Source organism: Melanotaenia boesemani, chromosome 20 (genome assembly GCF_017639745.1).
Source record: "Melanotaenia boesemani isolate fMelBoe1 chromosome 20, fMelBoe1.pri, whole genome shotgun sequence".
In the NCBI taxonomy this organism is placed as follows: Eukaryota; Metazoa; Chordata; class Actinopteri; order Atheriniformes; family Melanotaeniidae; genus Melanotaenia; species Melanotaenia boesemani.
Window position 1 is genome coordinate 19,714,187 of NC_055701.1, and position 12,124 is coordinate 19,726,310.

At 41.0% G+C, this 12,124-nt stretch overlaps 1 protein-coding gene across 2 annotated transcripts in view; it reads left to right on the forward strand.

Annotated features, from left to right (window-relative positions):
- Positions 1 to 1,286: 1,286 nt before the first annotated feature.
- Positions 1,287 to 12,124, forward strand: part of efna2a (ephrin-A2a) — an 86,464-nt gene continuing 75,626 nt past the window's right edge. For both annotated transcript variants that reach the window (XM_041972854.1, XM_041972855.1), the window contains exon 1: positions 1,287 to 2,312. In XM_041972854.1, the coding sequence (XP_041828788.1) occupies positions 2,170 to 2,312 (143 nt within the window). In that variant the 5' untranslated portion in view covers positions 1,287 to 2,169. The remainder of the gene's footprint in view (positions 2,313 to 12,124) is intronic.

Here is a 12,124-nt window from a genome sequence, read left to right on the forward strand (position 1 = left end):
GCACTGTTAAGTTGGTGCAGCTTACACAAGATTTAGACTCATTTTCAGAGGGACAGAGGAAAGTATGAGGTGAGGAATGTCTTTAGTCTATAGTGGCTCCCCTTTAAAAAGCCAGCAGTAGACTATCCACCTGTTTACATATGCACGCCTCAGACAGATGTTGAATAATTCATCTATAGAGGCGGACAACATGCAGCTGTATTTGGGTTATGGGGGTTCATGGGTTCTCTCCCTGCCTGAATTTGCACAGCCCAAATTATAGGCATTACTTTGTAGGGAGATCAAAAGTAGGCCACTTTGCATAAAGAATCCAACTGCAGCACAGTAAAAATGTGATGGATGGAGCTGCAGAAAGGTTCAGTTTAGCAAACGGTTTGTAAATCCTATACAAGTTTCGATTTGGTGAGATAAGCTTAAAAGAGTTAAGCCACTGCTTTGCAAATTTCCCTGCATTTCCTTAAAAGTCTTTAACATGTACTTTCCTCCCTTCATTTTGTTAACATGGCGATCTCTTTTCAAATAATGCAAATTTACTTGTTGCAAACAATTTCCTTGAATCAATTCTCATCTTGTTGAGGCGAAATTGATCCGCACTGAAGCCATTATGCACAAGATAGCTTATTGACACGTGTTGGAAAAAGCAAGGAGCACTTTGTAGGAGCAGTGTGCAACAAAGCACTTAGAGTTGTAGCTCCATCCTCGAGGAACATGGATATTATGTTTTTGCACATGAGTGTCAGCGGCATCAGTGTCAGCGCTCCATCACGGCGCTATCATGAGGTTTATGGCTCACAGGTTTTAGATTCGACACTGCCTCTGCTTGCCATTTGGGTCTAATGGACACTGATGGAAAATGACTCCACTGTTCCAGCGATCCATCAGACGACCCTTTTCTTCCCCCTCTCTCCGAGCTCATCCAACAAACATGGGCGCTTTAAATTCCCATCAGCCTTCAGTTAAAGACGTGCTTGAAGTGTTGACAATGACAAAGATGAGTGACAATTTCGAGTTTTTCCCACAGTTTTACTTATTAGCTATAAGAATCCTTTATTGTGTTATATTTTAAAGTTGGTTAACTTTTAATGAGTGTTTTAATGACTTCTGCATCGCTGGTTGTGTATCGCCGGGGCGCTGTGAGTCAGCCGGTCCCCCCAGTCCCCAGAGGAAGCTCGGCACTGCGCGTCCACAGGCCCCGCCCGCACTGAAAGAAAAGCGAGCTGGAGACTGGGAGAGAGGGGAGGGGATGGAGATGGGGGGTTACTTACACAGAATCGGGGTGACGGTGAGTGATGTTGCCGCCATAGGTGGAGGTTGCATGGGAGCATGCTGGGATTAAAACTGTGATCATCGACGGCTCCTTGGCTGCACCTGGTGTCAGAGTGACGCACAGAAAAGTGAAGGCGCACGGCGAGCGGAGTCACGTTGGACTGGAGCCAGTGGCAGCGGAGGGATCACCAAGTTGAGATGCTGTAGGAGATTGAGGCTGTCTGAGAAGGATGCTATTGTCTTGCAGTTGTTATCGTGCTCCAAGTTTGGACAGAAAATAAGGAAAAGAAGCGCGTTCGATCATGTGGGATGTATTTTGTGTTTGTGTTATAAGAGAAAGGGTCAAATGAGGAGAATTTCGCCGTGAAAGGAGAGGAACAAAGCGTGCGCCAGGTTTAATTAAAATCTGGGTAAACAGATATGACTGCAAATTTTGTCTCATGTCTGCTGATGAGTAACGATATCGCCGGTAGAAACACAAACCTCGGGTGAATTCTGGAGAGTGATTTATTAATCTAAGGGGGAACAGACGGGATCCAAACCAGGCGGCGCATCAATCGCTCCGGCTGCGCGTAATGGGAGAAAAGTTTCGGACCTTGCTCAGGAGAAGACGCGCTCTCAGCATCCCGCCGATAACGCATTTATAAATAACATGTGAATTTCCCCCTCCCGTTCACGAGTGAAGAAGTTTGAAAGTGAAATTTTTTAAAACGTCCAGTATGACTTGAAACACCCGTGGGGTTATCGGAACTCATCAAGCCAGTTAACGATCCATGAACCCCCGACCCGATTTGTCTACAGACGCGCAGACGGACATTAACGATCTAGAGAGGATTCCTGCAGCAGCAGCAGCAGCAACGCGGCGAAAATCTGATCCCAGTTAGAAAAAGAGACCTCCCCTGGATGTCTATGATGTTGTGCCAGCTCGGACAGAGGTGTGTGATGGAGGTGGTGGTGCTCAGCATCCTGTCGTGGGTGTCCGCGTGGGCAGAGGAGAAGATCGTATTTGACAGACACGCTGTTTACTGGAACAGTTCCAATCCCAAGTGAGTCTTTTTAAGAGTTTTGGCCTTTCTGTGTGTGTGTTTTTGCAACACGTATAGGCTCCATGCATGGCCTTTGAACTAATCCTTGTTGGTGTGTAACTGATCCTTAAAATACAGCTTCCCTGGTCTGATCGGCTGTACTGTCAGACTGCATCAGCTTAGTTTAGTTTTGATCCCTTTTCTACCTCCTATTAATAGTGTTTTGGCTAAAAGGGCAAAATTGATGTTTTTACAATGAGCAAACAAGACATACAAACACACATATACACACTGGGGTAAATGTATGCCCACCCAATGTTTCATAATGTGGCACAGGGAGTTCCTTTTGTCTTAAACAATGAGGGCATCCTCCTCTTTTATCAGTGTCTAGAGATTTACTCCCGCTCCTTCTGTCACTCTCTCTTTTTCTTTCAAACACACACACAAAGCATTACCTATTTTTTCTCAGCTGGTTTCAGGGTCTGCCCACTCATGCCCATGAAATTACACACACAAAACATACAAGTACTTGTCTTTAGCTGGGCTTCTCATTGGCATGGGGCAGAGCACACTGGGTCCGTCTGTCTAATGGTTTGTGACAACCTGGCTAGCTTCTTTCTCACTCTCTCCAACACTTTCCTCTTCTTTTCTTTCCTCCGCTTCTTCTTTGCCTTCCTCTCTCTCCCAGATAGATAAATAAACAGTGAAAGTGCTCCCTCTCACCCGCTCACGGCTGAATTAAGTCCAAACCTGCATCACCCAAACACACACAGAGCTAACTCTGACTGTCTCTGACTGCATCACTGTTCCTCAGAAGGCTTCTCAAATATTTAACAGGCAGAGAGGAACATTTTCTCCCTTTCTTAAAGTCTCTGTCTCTCATTCTGTCTCTCTGTTCATCTCTCTTCACTCCTTCTTTCTCACCACACACACACACTGACACACAAACACCTACACATAACAAACGTCACAGGGTAAATTTAAGCTATACAGAAAGTTGCTGGGGGCGCTGTTATTCCATCAGGGATGTACAGAGAAGCCGAAGCAGAAAGAGGGTGCATCAAAAATGCATTGCTGCTAAAGCAGTGTGTGTCTAGGCTCTGGAGCCCTGTCGAGGTCTGTTTCCCCTGTTAGACCTTGGCACTGTCACTGCTCATGCTGCGCCTTTTTCTGCACTCAAACACACACGTCCATCATAGCGCCCTTGTGAGGGCCATCTATTGGCATTTCATCCTAATTTTTTCTCCTAAACTCTGAGGAACTGCTGGGTTTTATTGACCAAGTTTTGCTGTTTACCACAAGCACAAGCAAGTAGGTGAAGAAGCCCTGTCTAGTTTGGTGCATAAAATCACATTGCGCACCTCAAAGGAATGGAAAGTAACAGCATCACAAGTAAAATGGATGTTTTTGACACGTAAATATCACCATCTAATTAGCTGTAGCATCCTACTTATTCTTAATAAAAACAAAATCCTCATTTCCATTTATACTTATTTCCTGTTTAATTCCTAAATAGATTATCTGGAAGAGGAGTTGAGGCAGATTGCTCTAACAGGGCTGACCCCAACTCCACATACTATTGTGAAGATTATAATACAACATAGCTTATTATCTATCAAACAACGTTGGTCTTTTCCAGAGTATTTCTGAGTAAGTTCACCTTTATGTCACCTGTTTTCACGCTGGATGGCGGTTTAGCCTCCAGGAACTAATGAGAAGCTCTGAGACTTTGTATATAAAAGTAATGTCTTGCATTTAAACAAGAGCAATCGTCTGATGCAGTGAAATGACTCAAACTGCTGTGAAAAAGGAACAGCTGTGTTTCTTAATTGCTCACACAACATCAAAGCGCACACCTCTTAATGTGTGTTGTGTGTGTGTGTTCGCAGCTTGAAATGAACTCCACATAGAAGGTCACAAGCAGTGACTTGGGATTAGCTGAACTTATATGGATTTTAAATAGTGCAGCTTTGAACTTTTTAAAGGCCTCCATGGTGCATGGTGTAAAAGTTTCATACTTGTGTACTGCAGGCCTTTCATCTACTTAAGTTTAAACTTTATCATCAGTAGTATGACATGAATGGTGGAACACAAGACAGCTTATTGTGTGTGAAAGCTGGCAAGCAGCTGGGGATCTTGACCATGTAGCATCTAAACAGCCAGTTATTCTGCAGAAGTTGGTGGAGACCAAAAACAAGAGGGTACTTATTTGACATGCATTGGCAGGTTCTGGAAAAACAATCTAAGCTGAATAAAGTTGTATGTCTTCAGGGTATGCAATAAGGAAACAAATATTTTAGAGATATCCACTGAGAAGGGGTTAATATGTGTTGTAGTTAGCCTTTGCAAGATGAAAATTAGCCTGCAGGTCATGCACTCCCTGCTTAGTTTTTTCAGTACTTTTCTGTCTTTTATTTTCTAGTGGTGTTTGTAATGCGTGTTCACCATAACTCTGTTTATTTAAGCCTTTCTTGCCCCACTTTTCTGTGCTTTTGATTGATTTTAAACCTATTTGACTGTGCTGCCAGTGTATTTGCCAGCGTTTCTATTGGAGCAGCTTAATTACAAACAAGATTAACCTGGATAAGGAAAGAAAAAATAAAATAAGTTAGAAAAACTGTTCCTACTTAAAGGAAGGTAGCATACTACATATTGGTCAAACCCTATAAATCCAGGGTTCTGACTCCCAGTAGGCCTATTTCTTTCAAGGTCTCACTGGATAATAGAAAATGCATGAGATAATCCAATTCAAACAGCTCCGGCCACTCTTGGTCACGGCAGGGAGCAGCACTTGCGTGCACACACACTCAGTGTTGACCATCCTGCTGTTGTGATGAGATATGAGGTGCTGCCCAGTAACAAAGTACCATAACATTATTAACATAACATTATCACAACAATACTGCAACATTAGAAAAAGGATCTGGAAATCTCCCAGAGCCATATAAAGGGATTTCTGCCTGCATGAAAGGAGAAATAAATGTGGAACACACACATGTGTGTGCTTCTAGTACACGCTAGTAGCAGCCAGATTTAGGTCACACACACACATATGCAACCAAAATTACTGTCCATTGAATACAAGGTTAGACAGACCCCATTTTTCCATTTAGCTACTGTTGCATACACACATACGTTCTGCTGAAGCCAGATTTGGGGCACGCACGCACACCTTCATATACACACTCTTTATTCTCTATTTTGTAAAAACCTTTTCCATTTCTTCTCACTGGCTAGCACCCCCCCCCCCCCTTTCTCTCTGGCTCCCAAGTCTGTATTATAAAGCTTGCAGGTGAGGGGCTTTGTTCACCCCAAGCAGCTAATGTGCTCAGAGCAATGGGCTCTCATCCACACGCACACACTCTCAAACACACAAAATACACAAGCTGAATGATCCAGAAGGAGCACCTTATCTAATCCCATGGTTTATCCTTCAAAAGACTTTCTTTTCCTTTTCTTCTTTGTTCCTTCTCTCTCTTCATCTCCGTGTCTTTGAGGAACTCCATGTCAGAGAGGAGCACTGATGGTTGACAACACACTCATTCTATGGGACAGAATATATCTCCTTGGAGACACACACATACACATAAAAAACATGCACCCACGTAACCTTTGAGGAGGAGGTTTTTTAATGCACTGAACAGCTTTACACTCACACAGAAAGTTTTAAAAATGACTGCACGAGTATGTGCATACTTGTAATAAACGAGCTGTCCAGACTGGTATTTAGTCCTTATGCATATACTAACACACTCCCTCTGCTTGTATCATGTCCCCCCGTTTGCGCCCGGTGATATATGTAGTCACTAGCATTTCCTCAGCCATACCACACACATGCAGGCACACACAGAAGATTTGCATCCAATTTACATGTAGACTTGTGGTCTCCCTGTTCAGTTACTGACAGTTTGTCAAACTCAAACCTGCCCTTGGGTTAAATTCATCTTCCACTGCTACCACCACTCATTCCACCCCTTTCCCCCTCCATTTTTATTCTATTTTTCCTCTCTGTCTTTGTGTTGTCTGTATCAAGCTTTCATCTTATACTCGCTCTCATCTTTGCTGCCTTACATCATGACTCTTCTCCCTATCTTCCACCCATCTCTGCTCATGCACTTGGGTTGTGCATGAGACTCCACACTGACCATATAGCCTCAGGCAACCTTTTTCTGCACATAAAGCAACACTACATCAGGTTACATGTTCTTGCCATGACCCACACAACATTTCCTGCACATAACTGTGTGCCTGTTATGCTGAAGATGATGGCGTTGCTATGGTTTATGCTGTGAGACACCAGTTTTAAGAGTTACTGTGGGATCTATATCCTCTCAGCTCAAGCCGGAATGACACTTAGTGTAATTAAAGTGGAGGCACCCACCTCACAACTTATTTCTCCCAGCTCAGCAGGAGGCACACAGTTACATAACAAGATCTAGTCTGGCGGATCTTAGTCATCAGCAGTCAATGCAGTGATTGGCAGGAGGAGGTCACCTAAATATGCAGAAGCATTAAAGTGGAAAAGTGCTCTGCTGATTTTAAATGCACTATGGGAGCAGTTTCTGCATCAGCTTCAGACTCTTAATATGGATTATACTTTGTTTTGGGTGAAAACAGCTAATGGGGTAATAATTTTAGTTGTGTCTATGGTAGGATGCATGATCAGCACATTTAAAAAAAAGATCAAACATAGAAATTCTCCTCTGCATTTACTGTATAAATGCAAATCTATTTGTTTTGTTCAGCACTCATCTTTGTATGAGCCATTGAAGCAAACAAAAGTTCCACTATCATCTCCTGGCCCAGATTCATGATTCATCCCTTTCACTGAATCATCCACACTCCATGACGGCTTCTTTTCAGTTCACTTTTTTTTTTTTTTTTTTTCTGTGTAGATGTTCATGATGTTTACATTTGACTTTTTTTGTATTTAACTCTCATCTTCCATAGCCAATTGGAAATATGCACCACTGTCTCTGCAGTTTTCTGTGTTTTTTTTTTTTCTTTTTGTACATTTTCCCTTTTCTTGCATGTTTGTGTTTTCTCTTGTGATGCTTTGACGTCTTCCTTGGTTGACTCATAAGTTTCCCTTTTACAGCCTTCCAATATTGTTTGTACTTGCTTCATATTTTAAGACACAGCTACCTGGAAGCAAGCAACATCTTTTTTTTTACCAAACTCTTAATTGAATTCCCACTTTGAAGGACTTTTAGAGACATGTCCATTATTTCAGCAGACAGCTCTCTTGCTGGGGTTGAATTTTCTGCCAATCAGCCAGGTGCAACAGCTTGTTAAAGTCTGCAAGAATTTGCCACGCACGTGGCTGTGACGCATCATCATTTGGTTCCTGTTACTCTAATATGAGAATGTGAGGCTTCACTCAGTTTTACATCATCCATATTTTGACTTGTTAAACACAGGTGTGGCTAATTATAGCAAGATAGATGCACTCATTCAGGTGTTTCAGAGCCAGGCTCAGTGTACACACTCCCTCGCTGAGCTTCCTCGTTAATGTGATTAATTACACCTGTGCGTTCCCTGTCGACTGGAGTCAAACAGTGCGATGAGAAACAACCAGTTAAAAGATGCCAAGTTGGTAAGATTGCTGCCTTTGTTTATTACTTATTAATTACTGATCAGTTTCTTGTCCTTGTCCTTTGCTTGGTGCACTTTTACTGTGAGAATTTCATGACAAGCTGTTAGTTGCGTGTCATGTGGTCTGCTTTGAATTCATTTAGTAATCAGGTGTGAAAATCAAAACTAGATTGTGAAATCTCTCCTGTGCCATGGTTTTATTTCTCTGTGGTGATGCTATCTTCTCCTCACAGGGATTTTTATTCTTTCTATTATTAAGGTAGTGGCATAGAATGATAATCCTTGTCTTAGAAATGATCTCGTTTTCAAAGTAGCTTTGGCCCAAAAAAAAAAAAAAAAAAAAACTCCCCAGGGCAAATGAAATCAGACCTTTCCAATGCATTTTTCACAGGAAGGCGCCTTTTTTTATTATTTATTTTATTCAGAATTTCAATCCTGCCCTGAGAGTGTCTGTGCCTGCTGGAAAATATCATCATCATTTGATCTGTCCATAGGAGTGGAACGATCTGTTTAGTATGTCAGCAGCATGGCGTGGAATCTGTAATGCGATATGAAATGTTTACTTAACCCCCCCCCTCACATTTGATTGTTCATGCAGTGCAGCAGGTTGAAAGAGTGAGTAAGGATGTTGCGCTGCAGTGCTGCTGTTTCTATTGCTATCTTCCACTAATGAGGTTTGCTGATGATAATGGTGATGGCAGTGATGGTGATGATGATGTAAGCACTCCGAAACAACCTGGGGAGATCCCAGGAGTAGTTGTTTTAATGAAGAGAGAGTGAGACTGTTTGAGCCAGGAGACAGAAAGCCAGGGGGTGTGGGTCTTAAGAAGAAACGGAGAAGCCAACAGATGGCATGAAACAATGATGTGGAGATACTAAGCCAGAATATGAAAGATGTCAAACCCCACTCAATACACTGCGAACAAGAGGCACTGTCATTCCTGCTCCATCCTTGTTTCTGCTCCCATCTAATATTTTTCCTCAGGTCCCGGCTGGTTGGGCCGATTGTGTTAGCCAAGCAAGAAAAAGACTTTCTCACTTCTGTCTGCCTGATATTCTAATGGGATCCCTGCTTTTATGTAGACCATTTGGAGGCTGATAATAACAGATACACTGCTATCAGACCACAAAGAGAAAGGGCGAATGTAAAATAAGGAAATTGATATTTTTTTTTAAATGAAGAAGCAAAATGAGAGGAAAATAAAAGCAAAGGAACAAGAATGGGGGAGGGGGATAGTTTAAAAAATAAAAGAGGAGAGTGATAGAAATCGGTGACAGTGAGACTAAGTCAAGCAAAGCTACAACAGTGTGTTTTAGAGGGAAAGTCACTATAAATCCATGGGTGGATGGTCCCAGCAGGTGAGTGTTGGGGTGCTGCTTTTACAGGGGAAACACTGGCCTTTAGCATGGTTCCTCAACCAGTGTTAAAGATGCCCTCTGGTGCATACAGCTTTTAAGATGAGTGGGTTGGCATTTAGAATGAAAAACAGAAGATGTGTTTGAAAGATGTAGAGACAACCCCTCCCTGTTTTCCACTTGGCATCATTGCATGGGAGACTAAACTTCAAAAGCTGACCCAGGCTGCTTTTATGCTTACAGCCACCTTGCCATTTTCTCTTTTTAATAAAAAAAAAAAAAAAAAAAAAAAAAAAGGCAACCAAATTCATCCTCAAAATGTTTGCAACATGAATTTGTGAATAACAGGGTCATTTTCTTCCTGTCAGACAACACAATGTCACTGCATGAAAGTTGGCTTGTGTTGCTGTGAGTATGTGCGCACACCTGCTAAATGCATGTGTTGAAGCAATGATGAAAACCAGTTTTTCATCTCCTTCCAAAAATATCCCCAGCAGACTTTCAGAGGGTCAAAGTGAAAAGTCAAACAAAAGGAGCGAGTGAATCATTTGCATTGCAATCCATCAGACGAGGCAAGGAGAAGGCCTTTTCCCAGCCAGCTATGGGCTCCCCGTTACCTCAGTTTCATCCAGAATGGGGGCACTGTAAACAAACCCCTCATTTTATGGTATGCTAATGGGACATAACAAGGCAGAACCAACAGATGTTTCAACACTTCCATGATTCCATGAGGCTGCTAACTAACTCAGCCCTCTCACTCCTATACGACTCTCTGAGGTGTCCATATTCATGCCGGCGTCTGGTTTGGTGGCTGAGCCTTTTTTTTTTTTTCCTTTAGAAGTAATATTCCTTCCAACCTGAAAAATAATCCTCACCTCTGATCTAATCCTGTGCTAATGCTAAGTGAGACTCTGAGGTCTGAATATTAGAAAATCTACCACTAACCTGATATGCCTCCAGCCAGTAAGAAAGAGAGCAGGTGGTAAGGATATTGATCATTCTGATATGATGAAGGTGATGCCGATGGCACTAGTGATGATGAACATATGGATGAGGAGATGTAAATGATAACGTCTGTCTGCACTGTCCAATCCAGGCAGGACATTTGTCTTCACTTTCAGTTCAAACACAGTAAACACATTAATTAGAGGTCTACGGTTAATAGATTAGATATTCAGGACATGTACACATCCATTCACTGTAATATAGTTTTAATACTTCACCCAATGTTGTCCACAGTGTTTACAGCCTGAGGGACAAAAAACCTTTTATGAATTTTTATTTCATTTTTCTGGCCAGCTGCATTTTTAAAGGGGATCTTTAAACCATGTAGGAGTAACTATTTTCAAAGTGTTGTTTCTGTTTACTTTTTTATTTATCCTCCAGCTTAATTTGATATGCAGTGTAATGAATTTCTGCTTTTTTAAATGTTAATTTTCCATACCAGTTAGTTTTATTCTCCATCAGTCTGTCAAACATGTGTCTTTCACTCAAATTTTCTCATAATTGCCAAACCATAATCTGTTTGTTTGGTATCTATTTATATCAATGAAATTAGCATTGATCATGATCATGATGCTAATGATGTTTATGAAGATGACTATGAGGGTAATGGAAGCCGCAGGGAACATAATGGTAGTGATTAAAAAATGTGATGAAGAAAATTACAGTGATGATGGCCATGGTTGATGTTTTCATTTGATGGTGATTATATTAATGTAAATGATGATTACCATGGTAACGGTAGTTATGAGCAGGCTGAAGAGAACAGAATAAGTTACAAGGGTGAGAAATTTTTTTTGTTTGTTTTTTAATTACAATATATTTTAATTAGAATGCGTCACATATCAACTTTGTTTATATGTAATAAGTAAAAAAAACTGCACAAAATGGATGAGATTCACATGTTTATTCAACATAGGCATAATTTAGACACAATTTTAAACTTTTTAAGAGTTAACTTAATGGTGGAAACAATGAGGGGTGGAAATAACTTGATGATGATTCCAGAAATGATGAAAAAGCTACAGTAATTTCAAAAAGCCCAGTGATGATGGGTTTGTTTGCAGTTAAATTAATGATGGTTATATTGATGATCCTGTAAGATGGAGATGGCCAAGTACCTGACATTAACTATCGAGGTGATGTTGGCACTGCAAAATTAACGGTCATAGTGATCTTACTACTGTAAAAGCTCATTATATTAACAATGGTGCTGATTAAGTGGACACGATGACAATGATTAACATGGTTTCAGTAACAGTAGGGATGATAGTTATCATTAGAGGGATTTCTTTAGTACCATGAAGATGGTAGTGATTCCTTCAGAGGACAATCGAATGGAAAAGAATACAATAATGAAAGCATTCATCACAACAAGGGTATGATGATGATGATGATGATAACCTTAGAGACGTTACTGATGATGATTATTATGATGGTGCTGCTGTAATAATAATGTGAAACTAAAGGTGAAAATGATGTTATAATGAGGATGACAGTGAGAATGTAAATGATGCTGATAATAGTTGTAGTAAAGAGAAAAGAGGAAAGGATGAAAAAAAATCGGATTTTTCATGAGTCAATAATAATTATATAGTTGCTAATAGATGATATGGAAGAATCATGTTATTTGTACTAATTTTTATTATTATGTTATTAACTAAGTTTATGAGTAGACTGGCTAATGCTGACTAGGATGACATTGATAAAAGCAGTGGTTTTACTTTTAAGATGAATACAGTGATATAAAAGACGGAATGATCAGTAATAGTTTTGATGACAGAGATGAAAGGACCGTGATGAGTCACCTCCTCCGTGCTGTTTGCTTCCCTTCTGTGTTACCACCGTCCCCCATTCCCCTTACTCATACACTCGCTCTG